General features: G+C 37.3%; 1 protein-coding gene across 1 annotated transcript in view; it reads left to right on the forward strand.

Moving 5' to 3' along the window:
• LOC132543426 (alpha-aminoadipic semialdehyde synthase, mitochondrial-like) overlaps positions 1-21,076 on the forward strand; it is a 35,781-nt gene extending 14,705 nt beyond the window's left edge. Inside the window, exons 17-23 of the mRNA XM_060206928.1 lie at positions 1,139-1,202; positions 1,431-1,598; positions 2,875-2,970; positions 5,858-5,973; positions 9,778-9,866; positions 15,348-15,524; positions 15,797-21,076. Coding sequence (XP_060062911.1) covers positions 1,139-1,202; positions 1,431-1,598; positions 2,875-2,970; positions 5,858-5,973; positions 9,778-9,866; positions 15,348-15,524; positions 15,797-15,918 — 832 coding nt within the window. The 3' untranslated portion in view covers positions 15,919-21,076. The remainder of the gene's footprint in view (positions 1-1,138; positions 1,203-1,430; positions 1,599-2,874; positions 2,971-5,857; positions 5,974-9,777; positions 9,867-15,347; positions 15,525-15,796) is intronic.
• The last annotated feature ends 1,543 nt before the right edge of the window (positions 21,077-22,619 follow it).

The raw sequence follows: 22,619 nt of genomic DNA on the forward strand, positions 1-22,619 counted from the left end.
TTTTAAATGGTGTTCAGTAATTATGACAAAACAAAAAATACCGCATTATCGAAAACCACAAAATTGACAACAATATCCTTTAGTACAAGCAATCAAAAACAGAAACATCCATATAGTTTTAATGAACAACTTAGTGTCAAAAATGAGCTTAGAACAGCTAGATGTTTGTATCCAGGGTTCATTAATATATAGAAATGTATTAATGTTTTCAAAAAAATTGACATATGTTAAGAATATACTGCATTCTGCTACTATTAATAAACAGCTGAGTTATAAAAATCAACAACAGAGTTAATGCTTTCTTAGCACATGTACTAACTATTTACATAAAGGTATATTATTAATTCTATGTACCTATTTAAATTTTTACAGGATGTAAACAGCCTACCACAGTTATCCTTCACAAAACTAAATTAGGAAACTGTAGCTGTAAATGATTATGCTTAAATTAACTACTCAATCAGTTTTATTTCTTTGCTCCAGGGTAAATAAACACATTTATTGTACAACAATTCTTAAAGTTGATAATTTTGTCTGGTGCTTGTGTCAGAAGAGATGAAATTGTTACAGGATCCTGATGAATGATTCCACTCGGTGACTGCTCTATCCTCTCTCTCTGACATTCAAATACTAAGTTTACAGGGGTATATTTCTGGTGAATTGAACAAATTATGTCCTGGTTTGGACGTTTGCGTATATGTCAATCAAAATAAATGAGTGGAAATATTATAAATTACCGAGGATAAAATTTAATCAGAGATTGTATACTAGTACTTCATGATCAATGCATTTGCTTTCTTTATTGAACAATTTTAAAATAGTAGATGCAGATCAACTATTGTTGATACCCTCATAATGTTCTAGTCGTTAAATGTTTTAGTCGTTAAATGTTTTAGTCGTTAAATGTTCTAGTCGTTAAATGTTTTAGTCGTTAAATGTTCTAGTCGTTAAATGTTCTAGTCGTTAAATGTTTTAGTCGTTTGTGAAGAACATTGGACTGATTCTTTCTCATATTTCATTGGGAAAGTTTGTGGGATGAACCAATGAAAACCTTGGTAAAAGTTGGAAATTGAATTAGTATACATGTCTTTACATGGCATTTGATGACAAGATGTTATAATAAGATTTTTCTCCACAGCTGGTCTCCTGGTGGTGTACTGTTGAATTGTCTCAGTGGAGCAAAGTACCTGGAGGACAACAAGGCAAGTACCATCTACACCCAGTAGAGATCCATGTTCCAGAGGGATAGGTGTTTACACTAACCATTGTGTACATGTATATGAGAACTATTTACTGTATTGTAAAATCTAATTTCACAGACTACTTTGGGAAATAACTAAAAAGATTCAAATTAATGATTATACTGCTTTATAATCATACTTAATATAATTATTCAAATTTTCTGATTTTGGTTTTATATGACTTTGCAGATTGTTGAAATCCCCAGTGGTGGAAACTTGCTGGAAAAAACACAGGACTTAAACTTCATGCCAGGATTTAATATTGAAGGATTCCCCAACAGAGATTCCACAGTGTACAAACAAGCCTATGGTATAGACTCGGCCAAGACTGTCCTTAGGGGGACTGTTAGGTACAAGGTAAGTTTTAGCTGTTTGGTCAAATCTATGGTATAGACTCCGCCAACACCAACCTTAGGGGGACTATTAGGTATCAGGTAAGTTTTGGCTGTTTGGTCAAGTCTATGGTATAGACTCCGCCAACACCAACCTTATGGGGACTATTAGGTATCAGGTAAGTTTTGGCTGTTTGGTCAAGTCTGTGGTATAGATTCAGCCAAGACCAACTTAAGGGGGAATATTAGGTATAAGGTAAGTTTCGGCTGTTGGGTCAAGTCTATGGTATAGACTCCGCGAAGACCAACCTTAGGGGGACTATTAGGTATAAGGTAAGTTTCGGCTGTTGGGTCAAGCCTATGGTATAGACTCTGCGAAGACCAACCTTAGGGGGACTATTAGGTATAAGGTAAGTTTTGGCTGTTTGGTCAAGTCTATGGTATAGACTCCGCCAACAACAGCCTTAGGGGGACTATTAGGTATAAGGTAAGTTTTGGCTGTTTGGTCAAGTCTATGGTATAGACTCCGCCAAGACCAACCTTAGGGGGACTATTAGGTATAAGGTAAGTTTTGGCTGTTTGGTCAAGTCTATGGTATAGACTCCGCCTTAGGGGGACTATTAGGTATAAGGTAAGTTTTGGCTGTTTGGTCAAGTCTATGGTATAGACTCCGCCAAGACCAACCTTAGGGGGACTATTAGGTATTAGGTAAGTTTTGGCTGTTTGGTCAAGTCTATGGTATAGATTTGGCCATAACCAATCTTAGGGGTACTGTTAGGTATAAGGTAAGTTTTGATTGTATGGATAGGCATATGGTATTGACTCGGCTAAGGCTAGCTGTTGGAGGACTGTTTGGTATATGATGGTAAGTTAATTTTTTTCTTTGTTGAGGTCTGCCAGACTTCCTTAACTACTTGTTATTACATTTCCCTATTCCTTGAAAATTGATAATGGATATTTCTAAAACTTTCAACTTTGAGTATTGATTTGAAAAATAAAATGGCCAATGAGCAACCAACTTTGGTTTTAACATTTAAGGTTTTTTTTATTTCTATTTCTTCAGAAATTCTGGATAGGTTCTGTAATTAAATGTATTGGTTCACTTCAAAATATCAGATGGGCAGCCATTGTGGATTTTGATTGCCAAAGTTTATTTATCTCTGTACATTATGGACAGGATTTGCTTTAATCAATTTCTTGTATTCAAATGTCAAATTGTTTTTATTTAATTTTGAGATAGATTGGGGGAAATAGCAAGCCATATTTGATAATTATTTTTAATTCTGTTTTCGTTTTTTAAGGGGTTCTGTGACATTGTAAAAGGACTGATGCAGCTTGGACTGCTGAACTCTGATCCAGTGGTGGAACTGCATCCGAATGGGCCGGAGAAAACATGGGTAAGTATGCTAACTCTTGGTAGAGTGATCACAGTGATGTCATTAGTCACTGTCATTTAAGTTTGTCACATCATTATCTGTTATATATACTGTCAATAACCCTAAACAGGCTCTAATGGCCTTCAAGTATGGCAATGAGCTGTAAAAACCAGTGTGTTCACTAACACAGCAGTGAGCAGATCTGAAAACACCTGTGTGTTCACTGACACAGCAGTGAGCAGATCTGTAAAAACCTGTGTGTTCACTAACACAGCAGTGAGCAGATCTGTAAAAACCTGTGTGTTCACTAACACAGCAGTGAGCAGATCTGTAAAAACCTGTGTGTTCACTGACACAGCAGTGAGTAGATCTGTAAAATCCTGTGTGTTCACTGACACAGCAGTGAGCAGTAAAAACCTGTGTGTTCACTGACACAGCAGTGAGCACCTGTGTGTTCAGCAGTGAGCAGATCTGTAAAATCCTGTGTGTTCACTGACACAGCAGTGAGCAGATCTGTAAAATCCTGTGTGTTCACTGACACGACAGTGAGCAGTAAAATCCTGTGTGTTCACTGACACAGCAGTGAGCAGATCTGTAAAAACCTGTGTGTTCACTGACACAGCAGTGAGCAGATCTGTAAAAACCTGTGTGTTCACTAACACAGCAGTGAGCAGATCTGTAAAAACCTGTGTGTTCACTAACACAGCAGTGAGCAGATCTGTAAAATCCTGTGTGTTCACTGACACAGCAGTGTAAAATCCTGTGTGTTCACTGACACAGCAGTGAGCAGTAAAAACCTGTGTGTTCACTGACACAGCAGTGAGCAGATCTGTAAAAACCTGTGTGTTCACTAACACAGCAGTGAGCAGATCTGTAAAAACCTGTGTGTTCACTGACACAGCAGTGAGTGGAGCTGTAAAATCCTGTGTGTTCACTGACACAGCAGTGAGCAGATCTGTAAAAACCTGTGTGTTCACTGACACAGCAGTGAGCAGATCTGTAAAATCCTGTGTGTTCACTGACACAGCAGTGAGCAGATCTGTAAAAACCTGTGTGTTCACTGACACAGCAGTGAGCAGATCTGTAAAATCCTGTGTGTTCACTGACACAGCAGTGAGCAGATCTGTAAAAACCTGTGTGTTCACTGACACAGCAGTGAGCAGATCTGAGCAGATCTGTAAAATCCTGTGTGTTCACTGACACAGCAGTGAGTAGATCTGTAAAAACCTGTGTGTTCACTGACACAGCAGTGAGCAGATCTGTAAAAACCTGTGTGTTCACTGACACAGCAGTGAGCAGATCTGTAAAAACCTGTGTGTTCACTGACACGACAGTAAGCAGTAAAATCCTGTGTGTTCACTGACACAGCAGTGAGCAGATCTGTAAAAACCTGTGTGTTTACTGACACGACAGTGAGCAGATCTGTAAAAACCTGTGTGTTTACTGACACAGCAGTGAGCAGATCTGTAAAAACCTGTGTGTTCACTGACACAGCAGTGAGCAGATCTGTAAAAACCTGTGTGTTCACTAACACAGCAGTGAGCAGATCTGTAAAATCCTGTGTGTTCACTGACACAGCAGTGAGCAGTAAAATCCTGTGTGTTCACTGACACGACAGTAAGCAGTAAAATCCTGTGTGTTCACTGACACAGCAGTGAGCAGATCTGTAAAAACCTGTGTGTTTACTGACACAGCAGTGAGCAGATCTGTAAAAACCTGTGTGTTCACTGACACAGCAGTGAGCAGATCTGTAAAATCCTGTGTGTTCACTGACACAGCAGTGAGCAGTAAAATCCTGTGTGTTCACTGACACAACAGTACTGACACAGCAGTGAGCAGATCTGTAAAATCCTGTGTGTTCACTGACACAGCAGTGAGCAGATCTGTAAAAACCTGTGTGTTTACTGACACGACAGTGAGCAGATCTGTAAAAACCTGTGTGTTCACTGACACAGCAGTGAGTGGAGCTGTAAAATCCTGTGTGTTCAGTGACACAGCAGTGAGCAGATCTGTAAAAACCTGTGTGTTTACTGACACAGCAGTGAGCACTGTAAAATCCTGTGTGTGACACAGCAGATCTGTAAAAACCTGTGTGTTTACTGACACAGCAGTGAGCAGATCTGAAAACACCTGTGTGTTCACTGACACAGCAGTGAGCAGTAAAATCCTGTGTGTTCACTGACACGACAGTAAGCAGATCTGTAAAATCCTGTGTGTTCAGTGACACAGCAGTGAGCAGATCTGTAAAAACCTGTGTGTTTACTGACTCGACAGTGAGCAGATCTGTATAAACCTGTGTGTTTACTGACACAGCAGTGAGTAAATCTGTAAAAACCTGTGTGTTCAGTGACACAGCAGTGAGCAGATCTGTAAAAACCTGTGTGTTCAGTGACACAGCAGTGAGTGGAGCTGTAAAATCCTGTGTGTTCAGTGACACAGCAGTGAGTGGAGCTGTAAATTCCTGTGTGTTCACTGACACACTATACTGTAGACTGACTAAGAACTTATTTATTTTAATGCGTTTACCACCACTGTTACGACTTTTTGGTCTTTCAGCGGATGAGTGACTAACAACAGGGCATCTCAGATCTCAGTATTTACTGGACATGTTGTCCAATCAGACTGCATACTGCAAAGAAGCCCCACAACATATCTTATCTCATGTGGCATCTGTTTAAAGACAACAAATTTGATACAGGTCTCATCAACTTGGCCTTATCATAAAATAGTCATCTTTTGTTCCTGTACATCAATATTGTACAATAATTTTAGAACTTAAGTCAGCTTACTTGATAAAATATATGAATACATGAAAAGTCACCATTGCTATTTGTTAGAAATTTGATCTGTACTATTCAATCACCTGAGAAGAGAGAGCCTAAGTGATGTACTTTTTTGCCTTATACAGAAAGCCTATATGTGCGATGTGTTTGACAAGTCCCATGACTTGTTTGGAGACACCCTGAAGGACTTGGTGTATCAGCAGGTCGGACGATCAGAAGAGAGATTACAGGCTATAGAACAGTGAGTATAAGAACAGAGCAGTAATGTTTAGTCAATCTCAAACTGGAACAGGTGTCATTGAAGTTATTAGACTTGTTTTGATATTTCAAGCCAGGACGTCTGTAGTGTTCAGTCAGTCTCAAACTGGAACAGGTGTCATTGAAGTTATTAGACTTGTTTTGATATTTCAAGCCAGGACGTCTGTAGTGTTCAGTCAGTCTCAAACTGGAACAGGCGAGAACTTCCTTGGCTATAGCTTTGTGTCCATGTTTCAGGGTGGGACATCCTTGGTTAGCTATAGGTTTGTGTCCATGTTTCAGGGTGGGACTTCCTTGGTTAGCTATAGCTTTGTGTCCATGTTTCAGGGTGGGACATCCTTGGTTAGCTATCAGTTTGTGTCCATGTTTCAGGGTGGGACATCCTTGGTTAGCTATAGCTTTGTGTCCATGTTTCAGGGTGGGACATCCTTGGTTAGCTATAGCTTTGTGTCCATGTTTCAGGGTGGGACTTCCTTGGTTAGCTATCAGTTTGTGTCCATGTTTCAGGGTGGGACTTCCTTGGTTAGCTATCAGTTTGTGTCCATGTTTCAGGGTGGGACATCCTTGGTTAGCTATAAGTTTGTGTCCATGTTTCAGGGTGGGACATCCTTGGTTAGCTATCAGTTTGTGTCCATGTTTCAGGGTGGGACATCCTTGGTTAGCTATAAGTTTGTGTCCATGTTTCAGGGTGGGACATCCTTGGTTAGCTATAGCTTTGTGTCCATGTTTCAGGGTGGGACATCCTTGGTTAGCTATAGGTTTGTGTCCATGTTTCAGGGTGGGACATCCTTGGTTAGCTATAGGTTTGTGTCCATGTTTCAGGGTGGGACATCCTTGGTTAGCTATAGCTTTGTGTCCATGTTTCAGGGTGGGACATCCTTGGTTAGCTATAGGTTTGTGTCCATGTTTCAGGGTGGGACATCCTTGGTTAGCTATAGGTTTGTGTCCATGTTTCAGGGTGGGACATCCTTGGTTAGCTATAGGTTTGTGTCCATGTTTCAGGGTGGGACATCCTTGGTTAGCTATAGGTTTGTGTCCATGTTTCAGGGTGGGACATCCTTGGTTAGCTATAGGTTTGTGTCCATGTTTCAGGGTGGGACATCCTTGGTTAGCTATCAGTTTGTGTCCATGTTTCAGGGTGGGACATCCTTGGTTAGCTATAGGTTTGTGTCCATGTTTCAGGGTGGGACATCCTTGGTTAGCTATAGGTTTGTGTCCATGTTTCAGGGTGGGACATCCTTGGTTAGCTATAGGTTTGTGTCCATGTTTCAGGGTGGGACATCCTTGGTTAGCTATAGGTTTGTGTCCATGTTTCAGGGTGGGACATCCTTGGTTAGCTATAGGTTTGTGTCCATGTTTCAGGGTGGGACATCCTTGGTTAGCTATAGGTTTGTGTCCATGTTTCAGGGTGGGACTTCCTTGGTTAGTTATAGTTTGTGTCCATGTTTCAGGGTGGGACATCCTTGGTTAGCTATAGGTTTGTGTCCATGTTTCAGGGTGGGACTTCCTTGGTTAGCTATAGGTTTGTGTCCATGTTTCAGGGTGGGACATCCTTGGTTAGCTATAGGTTTGTGTCCATGTTTCAGGGTGGGACATCCTTGGTTAGCTATAGGTTTGTGTCCATGTTTCAGGGTGGGACATCCTTGGTTAGCTATAGGTTTGTGTCCATGTTTCAGGGTGGGACATCCTTGGTTAGCTATAGGTTTGTGTCCATGTTTCAGGGTGGGACATCCTTGGTTAGCTATAGCTTTGTGTCCATGTTTCAGGGTGGGACATCCTTGGTTAGCTATAGCTTTGTGTCCATGTTTCAGGGTGGGACATCTTTGGTTAGCTATAGCTTTGTGTCCATGTTTCAGGGTGGGACATCCTTGGTTAGCTATAGCTTTGTGTCCATGTTTCAGGGTGGGACATCCTTGGTTAGCTATAGCTTTGTGTCCATGTTTCAGGGTGGGACATCCTTGGTTAGCTATAGCTTTGTGTCCATGTTTCAGGGTGGGACATCCTTGGTTAGCTATAGGTTTGTGTCCATGTTTCAGGGTGGGACATCCTTGGTTAGCTATAGCTTTGTGTCCATGTTTCAGGGTGGGACTTCCTTGGTTAGCTATAGGTTTGTGTCCATGTTTCAGGGTGGGACATCCTTGGTTAGCTATAGGTTTGTGTCCATGTTTCAGGGTGGGACATCCTTGGTTAGCTATAGGTTTGTGTCCATGTTTCAGGGTGGGACTTCCTTGGTTAGCTATAGGTTTGTGTCCATGTTTCAGGGTGGGACATCCTTGGTTAGCTATAGCTTTGTGTCCATGTTTCAGGGTGGGACATCCTTGGTTAGCTATAGCTTTGTGTCCATGTTTCAGGGTGGGACATCCTTGGTTAGCTATAGCTTTGTGTCCATGTTTCAGGGTGGGACATCCTTGGTTAGCTATAGGTTTGTGTCCATGTTTCAGGGTGGGACATCCTTGGTTAGCTATAAGTTTGTGTCCATGTTTCAGGGTGGGACATCCTTGGTTAGCTATAGGTTTGTGTCCATGTTTCAGGGTGGGACATCCTTGGTTAGCTATAGGTTTGTGTCCATGTTTCAGGGTGGGACATCCTTGGTTAGCTATAGGTTTGTGTCCATGTTTCAGGGTGGGACATCCTTGGTTAGCTATAGGTTTGTGTCCATGTTTCAGGGTGGGACATCCTTGGTTAGCTATCAGTTTGTGTCCATGTTTCAGGGTGGGACATCCTTGGTTAGCTATAGGTTTGTGTCCATGTTTCAGGGTGGGACATCCTTGGTTAGCTATCAGTTTGTGTCCATGTTTCAGGGTGGGACATCCTTGGTTAGCTATAGGTTTGTGTCCATGTTTCAGGGTGGGACATCCTTGGTTAGCTATCAGTTTGTGTCCATGTTTCAGGGTGGGACATCCTTGGTTAGCTATAGGTTTGTGTCCATGTTTCAGGGTGGGACATCCTTGGTTAGCTATCAGTTTGTGTCCATGTTTCAGGATGGGACATCCTTGGTTAGCTATCAGTTTGTGTCCATGTTTCAGGGTGGGACATCCTTGGTTAGCTATAGGTTTGTGTCCATGTTTCAGGGTGGGACATCCTTGGTTAGCTATAGGTTTGTGTCCATGTTTCAGGGTGGGACATCCTTGGTTAGCTATAGGTTTGTGTCCATGTTTCAGGGTGGGACATCCTTGGTTAGCTATAGGTTTGTGTCCATGTTTCAGGGTGGGACATCCTTGGTTAGCTATAGTTTGTGTCCATGTTTCAGGGTGGGACATCCTTGGTTAGCTATCAGGTTTGTGTCCATGTTTCAGGGTGGGACATCCTTGGTTAGCTATAGGTTTGTGTCCATGTTTCAGGGTGGGACATCCTTGGTTAGCTATAGGTTTGTGTCCATGTTTCAGGGTGGGACATCCTTGGTTAGCTATAGGTTTGTGTCCATGTTTCAGGGTGGGACATCCTTGGTTAGCTATAAGTTTGTGTCCATGTTTCAGGGTGGGACATCCTTGGTTAGCTATAGCTTTGTGTCCATGTTTCAGGGTGGGACATCCTTGGTTAGCTATAGGTTTGTGTCCATGTTTCAGGGTGGGACATCCTTGGTTAGCTATAGGTTTGTGTCCATGTTTCAGGGTGGGACATCTTTGGTTAGCTATAAGTTTGTGTCCATGTTTCAGGGTGGGACATCCTTGGTTAGCTATAGGTTTGTGTCCATGTTTCAGGGTGGGACATCCTTGGTTAGCTATAGGTTTGTGTCCATGTTTCAGGGTGGGATTTCCTTGGTTATAATTTTGTGTCCATGTTTCAGGCTAGGACTTCTTGAAGAGGAGTTAATTGATATGAAGGGAACTCCTGTGGCTACACTTTCTAACTACCTGTCAAAGAAGCTTAGCTACGGTAAGTATCAAAGAAGCTTAGCTATGGTAAGTATCAAAGAAGCTTAGCTATGGTAAGTATCAAAGAAGCTTAGCTACGGTAAGTATCAAAGAAGTTTAGCTACAGTAAGTATCAAAGAAGTTTAGCTACAGTAAGTATCAAAGAAGCTTAGCTATGGTAAGTATCAAAGAAGCTTAGCTATGGTAAGTATCAAAGAAGCTTAGCTACAGTAAGTATCAAAGAAGCTTAGCTACGGTAAGTATCAAAGAAGCTTAGCTACGGTAAGTATTGACCTCTGCTATACAGTAAGACATGGATCAGCCAAAGTCAATGGGACCAAATGAATTATTTTACCTATCTGATGGTTTGCCGTGTTTATATGAAGAAAGAATTAGTGCATCGAAGATTGACCCGATTTTCATTTACCACATACGTGTCTCATAGCATGCCATGACAACAAAGAATAAAGAAACAAATAAAAAACATTATATATTTTCATATACTAATGATATCTTTAATTTAGATAAACATTTATAAGTACAAATATATAGAACAAAAATGTAGTGTGAAACACTCGTCATTGAATTGCAGCACACATGTGGTTACGTACTCATACACATAACTCAAAATTGATACCTAAAGTCATACAAATATTGTTCTCACATTTATATCCTTAAGAGTAATAAGTCCTGTCAACAATAACAACAACAGACTACAGTGTATTTTGTCCTAAGTTTGATGTAGATTGAGGGTTAACAGACTACAGTGTATTTTGTCCTAAGTTTGATGTAGATTGAGGGTTAACAGACTACAGTGTATTTTGTCCTAAGTTTGATGTAGATTTAGGGTTAACAGACTACAGTGTATTTTGTTCTAAGTTTGATGTAGATTGAGGGTTAACAGACTACAGTGTATTTTGTCCTAAGTTTGATGTAGATTGAGGGTTAACAGACTACAGTGTATTTTGTCCTAAGTTTGATGTAGATTGAGGGTTAACAGACTACAGTGTATTTTGTCCTAAGTTTGATGTAGATTGAGGGTTAACAGACTACAGTGTATTTTGTCCTAAGTTTGATGTAGATTGAGGGTTAACAGACTACAGTGTATTTTGTCCTAAGTTTGATGTAGGGTTAACAACTACAGTGTATTTTGTCCTAAGTTTGATGTAGATTTAGGGTTAACAGACTACAGTGTATTTTGTTCTAAGTTTGATGTAGATTGAGGGTTAACAGACTACAGTGTATTTTGTTCTAAGTTTGATGTAGATTGAGGGTTAACAGACTACAGTGTATTTTGTCCTAAGTTTGATGTAGATTGAGGGTTAACAGACTACAGTGTATTTTGCTCTAAGTTTGATGTAAAAACACAGGGATTAATGTTCGATCAAAAATTACAATAGAGCTCATTAACAAAAGTAAATATTGATGAAGCCAGGAAATTCTTAACTGAGACCTGAATGTTCGACACAAAAAAAGTAAATATTGATAGAATTTAGAAGGAATGGACCACAAAATATATTTGACACAAACACTGTATTCGACTCAGTGGTGTTCGAATCATCCATGTTTAATTTAATAAGTTAAAGAAGAAAAAATCAGGTATCATTATAGCCATGACATAACAAAGCCACTAGAGAGGAAGTTGTGTTTACCAATCCCAGTACTAAGCCCCTCCCCCTCCCCTATTTTTTTATCAGTCTGCGTAATAATGTTCCTCCATACATAATAAAACAAAAAAGATAACAAGGGTAGGGAAATTTAGGGTGGGGCAGGGGGACTTCACTTAACAATTGCCATGGTAAAGTGAAATGTTACACTATTTTGTTACTAATTAACTTTTTTCACCAATTTTGTGTTGCCATCTAAAGGGGACATGAAGGTATTACTATATTGGTGCCAGCATCAGCACAAAAGATTTTCTTCACAATAACTTGAGTTCACTTTAACAGATCAAGCTCGAACTTAATACAGTTCTCCCTTACCAAAAGTGCTTGCTTGGGAATATTTTTCAGGTCCAAAGGTCAAAGGTCAAAGCCACTGTTACTATAAATAGAAAATTCTTATTTTCACAATAACTTCAGTTTACCTGTTAAAAGAAAATTGGTTTTGTGTGATTGAGTTTTCTTTGGACAATAAGACTGCTTCTTAGCTAAAGGGGCTTGTCTACTGGTCATACTCTAAATTTATATTCTCCTTATCTACTGATAACCCTATAGATTTGTGTACTGTATGACAGGTCCAGGAGAACGGGATCTCATCCTTATGTACCATATCTACTGATAACCCTATAGATTTGTGTACTGTATGACAGGTCCAGGGATCTCATCCTTATATACCATATCCACTAATAACCCTATAGATTTGTTTACTATATGACAGGTCCAGGAGAAAGGGATCTCATCCTTATGTACCATATCTACTGATAACCCTATAGATTTGTTTACTGTATGACAGGTCCAGGGATCTCATCCTTATGTACCATATCTACTGATAACCCTATAGATTTGTTTACTATATGACAGGTCCAGGAGAACGGGATCTCATCCTTATGTACCATATCTACTGATAACACTATAGATTTGTTTACTATATGACAGGTCCAGGAGACGAGATCTCATCCTTATATACCATATCTACTGATAACCCTATAGATTTGTGTACTGTATGACAGGTCCAGGGATCTCATCCTTATGTACCATATCTACTGATAACCCTATAGATTTGTTTACTATATGACAGGTCCAGGGATCTCATCCTTATGTACCATATCTACTAATAACCCTATAGATTTGTTTACTGTATGACAGGTCCAGGGATCTCATCCTTATATACCATATCCACTAATAACCCTATAGATTTGTTTACTATATGACAAGTCCAGGAGAAAGGGATCTCATCCTTATGTACCATATCTACTGATAACCCTATAGATTTGTTTACTATATGACAGGTCCAGGAGAAAGGGATCTCATCCTTATGTACCATATCTGCTGATAACCCTATAGATTTGTTTACTGTATGACAGGTCCAGGGATCTCATCCTTAAGTACCATATCTGTTGATAACCCTATAGATTTGTTTACTGTATGACAGGTCCAGGGATCTCATCCTTATGTACCATATCTACTGATAACCCTATAGATTTGTGTACTGTATGACAGGTCCAGGAGAAAGGGGTCTCATCCTTATGTACCATGTCTACTGATAACCCTATAGATTTGTTTACTGTATGACAGGTCCAGGGATCTCATCCTTATGTACAATATCTACTGATAACCCTATAGATTTGTTTACTGTATGACAGGTCCAGGGATCTCATCCTTATGTACCATATCTACTGATAACCCTATAGATTTGTGTACTGTATGACAGGTCCAGGGATCTCATCCTTATGTACCATATCTACTGATAACCCTATAGATTTGTGTACTGTATGACAGGTCCAGGAGAAAGGGATCTCATCCTTATGTACCATATCTACTGATAACCCTATAGATTTGTTTACTATATGACAGGTCCAGGAGAACGGGATCTCATCCTTATGTACCATATCTACTGATAGCCCTATAGATTTGTTTACTGTATGACAGGTCCAGGGATCTCATCCTTATGTACCATGTCTACTGATAACCCTATAGATTTGTGTACTGTATGACAGGTCCAGGAGAAAGGGATCTCATCCTTATGTACCATATCTACTGATAACCCTATAGATTTGTTTACTATATGACAGGTCCAGGAGAAAGGGATCTCATCCTTATGTACCATATCTACTGATAACCCTATAGATTTGTGTACTGTATGACAGGTCCAGGAGAAAGGGATCTCATCCTTATGTACCATATCTACTGATAACCCTATAGATTTGTGTACTGTATGACAGGTCCAGGGGTCTCATCCTTATGTACCATATCTACTGATAACCCTATAGATTTGTTTACTATATGACAGGTCCAGGGGTCTCATCCTTATGTACCATATCTACTGATAACCCTATAGATTTGTGTACTGTATGACAGGTCCAGGGGTCTCATCCTTATGTACCATATCTACTGATAACCCTATAGATTTGTTTACTATATGACAGGTCCAGGGGTCTCATCCTTATGTACCATATCTACTGATAACCCTATAGATTTGTGTACTGTATGACAGGTCCAGGGATCTCATCCTTATGTACCATATCTACTGATAACCCTATAGATTTGTTTACTATATGACAGGTCCAGGGGTCTCATCCTTATGTACCATATCTACTGATAACCCTATAGATTTGTGTACTGTATGACAGGTCCAGGGATCTCATCCTTATGTACCATATCTACTGATAACCCTATAGATTTGTTTACTATATGACAGGTCCAGGGGTCTCATCCTTATGTACCATATCTACTGATAACCCTATAGATTTGTGTACTGTATGACAGGTCCAGGGATCTCATCCTTATATACCATATCTACTGATAACCCTATAGATTTGTTTACTATATGACAGGTCCAGGGATCTCATCCTTATTTACCATATCTACTAATAACCCTATAGATTTGTTTACTATATGACAGGTCCAGGGGTCTCATCCTTATGTACCATATCTACTGATAACCCTATAGATTTGTTTACTATATGACAGGTCCAGGAGAAAGGGATCTCATCCTTACGTACCATATCTACTAATAACCCTATAGATTTGTTTACTATATGACAGGTCCAGGAGAAAGGGATCTCATCCTTATGTACCATATCTACTGACAACCCTATAGATTTGTGTACTGTATGACAGGTCCAGGGATCTCATCCTTATGTACCATATCTACTGACAACCCTATAGATTTGTTTACTGTATGACAGGTCCAGGAGAAAGGGATCTCATCCTTATGTACCATATCTACTGATAACCCTATAGATTTGTGTACTGTATGACAGGTCCAGGGATCTCATCCTTATGTACCATATCTACTGATAACCCTATAGATTTGTTTACTATATGACAGGTCCAGGAGAAAGGGATCTCATCCTTATGTACCATATCTACTGATAACCCTATAGATTTGTTTACTATATGACAGGTCCAGGAGAAAGGGATCTCATCCTTATGTACCATATCTACTGATAACCCTATAGATTTGTTTACTATATGACAGGTCCAGGAGAAAGGGATCTCATCCTTATGTACCATATCCACTAATAACCCTATAGATTTGTTTACTATATGACAGGTCCAGGAGAAAGGGATCTCATCCTTATGTACCATATCTACTGATAACCCTATAGATTTGTTTACTATATGACAGGTCCAGGAGAAAGGGATCTCATCCTTATGTACCATATCTACTGATAACCCTATAGATTTGTGTACTGTATGACAGGTCCAGGGATCTCATCCTTATGTACCATATCTACTGATAACCCTATAGATTTGTGTACTGTATGACAGGTCCAGTGATCTCATCCTTATGTACCATATCTACTGATAACCCTATAGATTTGTTTACTATATGACAGGTCCAGGAGAAAGGGATCTCATCCTTATGCACCATGACATTGGTGTTCAGTATGCAGATGGGTCAGAGGAACAAAGACATGTTGGACTGGTAGTGTACGGAGATGCAGATGGACACTCGGCTATGTCTCGGACTGTTGGACTTCCAACTGGTATTGCCACCAAAATGATTCTAGAAGGTGGGTGTTACCGGCGTTTTCCGATGCCAGATCTTAAAAGTTTCTTTTACCCAGTCTGGTTGTACATTTATTTTTGGATGTTGACCTTTTTTTTTGATATTTTAAGCACATTTGATTTTTTAATGAATATCTACTGGCAATAATATTTGATCTTTTGTGTTTATCTCTACAGGAAATGACCTTTAACCTTCTGTTTGATATGAAACCTGGTACATATATAAATGACTTATAGATGTATATAACATATGATGACCTTTAACCATCTATTCTAGGTGAGATACAGAAGAAAGGGGTCCAGATTCCTCTCTCACACAACATGTACAGTCCAATCCTGTCTCGTCTCAAACATGAAGGTATCGCTGCTACAGAGGATATTATCCTCAAACGAAACTAGAATGTAGTGAGTTGAACCACAAAAAATCAAGAACTGTGTTTCAGTACAACCATTACAAGAGGAAAACATCACTGAAGTAGCCCCAGGGATATATGCACAGCCCTTTAATTTTAAGTCTGTTAGAATGAGGTCAATTCGCAGATTGAAAAGAAAAACAATTTTTCATTTAAAGTGTAACAGAATCAAACTAAAAATGAGCAGACTATTTTGAATCCTTGTTAATTTTTTTTTCTTACTGAAATTAACTTCACACCATTTAGTAACATAATTATACTCTCAACTTGTATACTATTAATGGTGTGTATTTCAGAGAATCTCAGAGGTAAAATTCTCCCTTTCTCTCCCTTTTTTTGAGGAAAGGAAAAATGGTGATGGTTAATGGTATTTTAGAGAATCTCAAAGGTAAAAATCTCCCTTTCTCTCCCTTTTTTTGAGGAAAGGAAAAAAAAAATGTTGATATCTAATTTTGTATCGGATACCTGTTTTGTACTCCACAAAAGTGATTTATCTGGTTTGGCAGTTATCAAAAGTATCTTGTTACAAGTGTACAAGGTTTGCATAGTATTGGAAAAAATGAAGAACCTGTTTGGAACAGCTTTCTTTGTTTACGATTTTTTACATAAACTCTATACATATGTTAAGAGGAAAGATTGCTTTCGTTTATGTTTGTTACATGGAAAGCTTGTTTGTTGAAGGTGCTATCATGTTAAGAAAGATATAAATGTCTCTGTAATATATAACATGTCTTAGTAGTAGCTGTGATAAACGACTTTTGATTTCTTCCTGACTAAAAATTCACTCGATTAGTGGATTTAAGGAATGCACATGCTTTTATCAATAATGTACAATAGAAAGTAACGGTAGAAACTTTTGTTTTCGTGGCTATATACAAATCCCAAAAATATAAATATGCAACAAGTAAGACCTCAGATAAAGAATGATACTCGAGTTTAAACCATGCAAGAAAGTACCCACAAACATTTTATATTACACAGTACCCCATATTGTTAGATTACTCAGGCAGTGTTACAAGTTTTTACTTTTGAGTGTTTTCACATTTTTCGGTCCTTGTCTTTTGTATACATGGAAATGTAGGTTTGTAAAATTTGAGAGAGAAAAAGATTTTAATGTTATAAATACATGTATGTTTGTTTTTATCAAGAAACCTAATTCACAAATATAAATAATTATCATATAGCTGGTTATTTTTGCAGGGAGAATATTTTTGCTTTTTCACTGCATTAATGTGATTGCGAAAATTTAATCTGTGAAATAATGAGACACATGTATTAAATGTGATTTTCATCCAGGTCGTAAAATTCTAATTTGTTAAAATTACTTCGTTTTAAAAGAAAATTGCAAAACGTTTGACCTGTGAACATGTTATACAGTGTAAATATGGTTTGTTAATAGATCCTGGAGCAGGTGTAGGTGATACATTATTGTTACTGAGATCAACACCCTATTTACGTTAACGGAAAAAGGAAAAAATATTACCAAAAGTATGTTACCAGTGATAAATAATATTGATATATTTTTTTTCATCCGTCTATTACCTGATTTGTGACAAGTATTAGAAGGTTTAGCATTTTAACGAAAAGTCAACAAAGACATTTAGTGCCCAAGATTTATCTATCTTATTATTTAAATTGGTATTCTGATACCATTGCAGAATTTTTTTATGCATTCGTTTCATTGAAAATGATGGGAGGCTTGACGTAAGGAATAGATCAACTGTAATCGGTTCTTACTTTTTATTTAAGAAAAAAAACCCTGAAAAATTATTAACTTTCCACTTTACGGAAAAGAAACATTGTTTAGAAAACTATTTATTGACAAAAGCTGTTTTGTTGATGTTTTTTGCTTTGTTAGTAATTCTGTGTGTTGTTGTTTATGATAGTGATTACATTGATACGAAGAATACTAGAACTTTATCAAGATATGGCAGGATAAACAATGAATTGTGTATATTCTATTTAGATCTCATAAGAACGGTGTGCTTTGTTTTATACATCATTTAAATACTGTAGTTATGTTTTACCTAATCTTTCCATCACTTCTCCGAGGCCACTTTTTGTTAAAATACTCTCTTTTACATCTATTTCTTCCAACCTTACTGCATTCCACTAAATTTTTTTTTGGTTTAAAATCAGTTTCCAATTCATAACTTATTTTCGTAATTACCCGTTATCATCTCTTGCTATATGACTTTGTGTGGCATATGTCATATATGTTACCATCTGATACAACATGAGTTCCTCTTTATATCATCAGACAAACAGACCCCTTTTCACACAGTCTAACACAAAATATATCTCTAATATGCTATCTGAGAGGATGTAAATTTCTCTTAAGATTAAATTATGAGTTATACTCTGACATAAAGTGGACTCCTCTTTATATCATTTAACATTACATAAACTCCTGTTTATATCATGTTTTATTGGCACTTTTACACATATATTACATGTCAACCAATTAAACTGAGGATTTAACTGATTTTCTTGTGATCACTATTTACATTTTGACATCATCTCAAGCTACCTGACAATTTCTTGTTTTCACATCTAAGATATAATAAAATTTGTTGTTTACAAAACAAAAAATGTAGCATGCAAAATCTTAGTTCTTGGATAATTTACTTGGTATCATCACTTGGCATTCATGATCACTATTCATTACAGTAAATGGAATGTAGGTTAATTTTACCTAAAATTCTCCGGTCTGACAGTTGATCATAATCAGTTTTATGAAACAAATTCAGGATGAAGTGTCAGTTGTTTACAGATCTTGAAATGCATTTTAATTAAAAACACTGATCACCAAAAATTACAATTTGTTTGGAAATCTATCAATTATGAAAGGTTGAGGAGATATAGAAAAAATAAACTTCATCCTTATAGAGACCTTTACTGTAGATGCAAGAAATTTGATTGATATCTTTTTTGTGTGCGTGTGTGTGAACATTGTTTGTAAAATGAACACAGTGGTTGAAGAACATATTTTTTTTCATGCAGTCAATAAATGAACAAAAGCACATAATGATATTTTAAGTTGGCTTGATATTTTATCCTAGGATTGCCTTGTTGTTCAGTGAATATACTCCTATTTTTCCATATGATACATGTATAATATAGCTTAGTGACATCACTTTCTGTAATAAAATAACTCCACACATTTACAGATGGCATGGTGATTGAACAATGAAAACTATGAACAGAGTGGACATGACTTTACATAAAATTTATTGATTTTCGACAATATTTGCTTGAAAAATAAATCTAGTAATAAAAAAAATCTTAAATTTGTTTGCATTTGACCTGTGATTTATGAAACTAGTAACAATTTTTTTTCATTTTAGCTTGCCATAGGCTCAATAAATGGAAAATTCTTCGACTTAGTTTCACAAACACATATATCAAATGAAAACTGGTGTGATATCGTGTGTGATTTTCCCTATTAAGTAATGATATAAAAAACACTGTATTTAATTTCATAAACACATATTTAATCGGAGTAATTGAGCTTGTTTTTTGTTTGTACATCATAATTATTGATTTTCAAAGTTTAAGCAGTTTTGAAACGTTTGTTGCCCCCTTTTTTTACCTTCAATGTCGACAAGGAAATTATAAAATGAATGATATTTTGATGTGATAAAACCGTTAGATTGGTGACGGTAAGGCTTTAGACATAGTTGTACTTTTAAATGAAGTGATTTTGTAACATTTCTCTCCATGAAGATAGGTTGTATCACAAAGGTGGTATCTTCACTTGCTATGAACTTGTTCACTCAGTATGAACTAGTAACGTATAGCTGATCATTTCCATGACATATTTAATCTGTTTTGCAGTACATTAACGTAATTATACAAATTTAATCAATATAATAATGAGACAAATATGTATTAGAATGTCCTTTCACATCCAGGTCACGATGGTTAAAAACTTGTTAAGTTAACAATGTCATTAAACCATGGTGTTAGCAAGTCGATAGGTCATTAAATTTCTATTTGTTAGAATCTAATTCAATTGTTTTCAATAAAAAAATCACAAAAAATTTTGACCCATGAGAATGATCAGCTATAGGTATATGAAAATTGTCTTTGATGCTTTTCAGTATTGTAAATGAATAATACTCAATTATGATGTAGAAAGTTTAGTCAGAAATAGCCGTAACTGAGAAATACGCTCTTGTATTTGGTCTGTGATATTTCAAATGATTTATATTTTTGCAAAAGTTGTTTTTAGGTAACTGATCTTTAATCATATTTAGTAAATAAATATAATGTTATACATGAAACATTTCTGTGATACAAGACTGATGTTTCAGCATAATGGTCGAGAACATATTTAAACCAAGAGATTACATATTCTAGGTCCATCCATTCAAAGATTTACATTTCTTATGGCAATGCAACTGATATTATCATTATTATTACAAGCTAACCGTTAATTATTTGTATATTATAGGTACCTACAATACTACACCATTTACACACTGATCTATAAATATCTTACTACAAACATGAACAATAATGTAAATATCCAACCATATAATAGTATACTCTGGTAATACTGATTTTTATCAAACTCACCTTTAACAGTATTCAATATAAATAAAAAAAAGATTATTAAAGGGAGATAACTATAGACAGCTTGGATTCTAATTTAAACAGCATGTTTCACCTAGTAAACCTTGTACAATGCCCATGTATGGCTAGATTATCTAATTAATCAAGATATACTCAGATCAGTTGTATCATGGTGAGAATCATTAATATAAAATTTATGTACTTCTATAATACTTATTGAATTTCTGACAGTTTTAGAATGATTAATATACAGTTTAGAATGAATTCTTGAGAGAAAAGTTATGATTGAAGTGGGTATGCATTACGTTACTTTCTATAATTAATTGTATAGCTTGGGGGTGGGAGGAGTTGATGATGTCAAGATATCAGTCGTACAAATCAAGCAGTTATCTGTAGAAAGTTTCCATAATATTAGTTTGAAGAATATTTCTGACAGGATTTCAGCGTCACAGAGTGTGTTAAGGTATTGCTCACCATTCCCATTCTGAGTGGAGTGTGTGCGATATGTTAATATATAACCGCATTTGTTTGTTTTGTAGAGATAATATTAAATGGTTGGCAATATTTATGAATGTGTTGTTTTTCCTTTACCCAAAGTCACATTTACTACCACATACACAGTAGTCTTTGTAAAATGTGTTTTAAGAATTTACAGCTGGCAATTTTAGAATGTCATGTACATGTGTACATGCAAGTTATGGAAAATCTCAGGGCCACATGTCTACCCACAGTGTCTACATCATTCAATCTCAAAGACTGTGCTAAAGACACACACCTGAACAGCACTTTCATGCATATAATTTTTTATAGAAACAGTCAAACTGCATAGTAAAGCTATTTTGTCCTAGGACTTTACGTGATGATAAGGGCCTACATTTTGAAGCGTGGGAGGCAACTGAAGAAAATCTTAAGTGGTTGAGAAAAGTCAAAATGTGAAAGAGCTTAAGCTGATACTCAACACAAGGAGACTTAAGAGCTTGTGATGTTTGAGTGTAGGCTTAAACTCCACAACAGTAGACTAAAGAGCTTGTTGTGTTTGAGTGTAAGCTTAAACTCCACAACAGTAGACTAAAGAGCTTGTGATGGTTGAGTGTAAGCTTAAACTCCACAACAGTAGACTAAATAGCTTGTTGTGTTTGAGTGTAAGCTTAAACTCCACAACAGTAGACTAAATAGCTTGTGATGTTTGAGTGTAAGCTTAAACTCCACAACAGTAGACTAAATAGCTTGTTGTGTTTGAGTGTAAGCTTAAACTCCACAACAGTAGACTAAATAGCTTGTAATGTTTGAGTGAAAGCTTAAACTCCACAACAGTAGACTAAAGAGCCTGTAATGTTTGAGTGTAAGCTAAACCTCCACTAAAGAAGACTAAAGAGCTTGTGATGTTTGAGTGAAAGCGTAAACTCCACTAAGGTGGACTAAAGAGCTTGTGGTGTTTGTATGTAGGGTAAAACTCCACTGATATAAACTAAAGAGCTTGTGATGATTGAGTGTAAGCTTAACCTCCACTAAAGAAGACTACAGAGCCTGTAATGTTTGAGTGTAAGCTTAAACTCCACAACAGTAGACTAAAGAACTTGTAATGTTTGAGTGTAAGCTTAACCTCCACTAAAGAAGACTACAGAGCCTGTAATGTTTGAGTGTAAGCTTAAACTCCACAACAGTAGACTAAATAGCTTGTTGTGTTCGAGTGTAAGCTTAAACTCCACAACAGTAGACTAAAGAACTTGTAATGTTTGAGTGTAAGCTTAACCTCCACTAAAGAAGACTACAGAGCCTGTAATGTTTGAGTGTAAGCTTAAACTCCACAACAGTAGACTAAATAGCTTGTTGTGTTCGAGTGTAAGCTTAAACTCCACAACAGTAGACTAAAGAACTTGTAATGTTTGAGTGTAAGCTTAAACTTCACAACAGTAGACTAAAGAGCTTGTGATGTTTGAGTGAAAGCTTAAACTCCACAACAGTAGACTAAAGAGCTTGTGGTGTTTGAGTGTAGGCTTAAACTCCACAACAGTAGACTAAAGAGCTTGTAATGTTTTATTGTAAGCTCAAACACCACTAACATAGACTAAAGAGCTTGTTGTGTTTAAATGTAAGTAAAAACTCCAC

This window comes from Ylistrum balloti, unplaced genomic scaffold (genome assembly GCF_031769215.1).
Source record: "Ylistrum balloti isolate Yb309-2 unplaced genomic scaffold, AGI_CSIRO_Ybal_v1 Utg369756, whole genome shotgun sequence".
Lineage (NCBI taxonomy): Eukaryota > Metazoa > Mollusca > Bivalvia > Pectinida > Pectinidae > Ylistrum > Ylistrum balloti.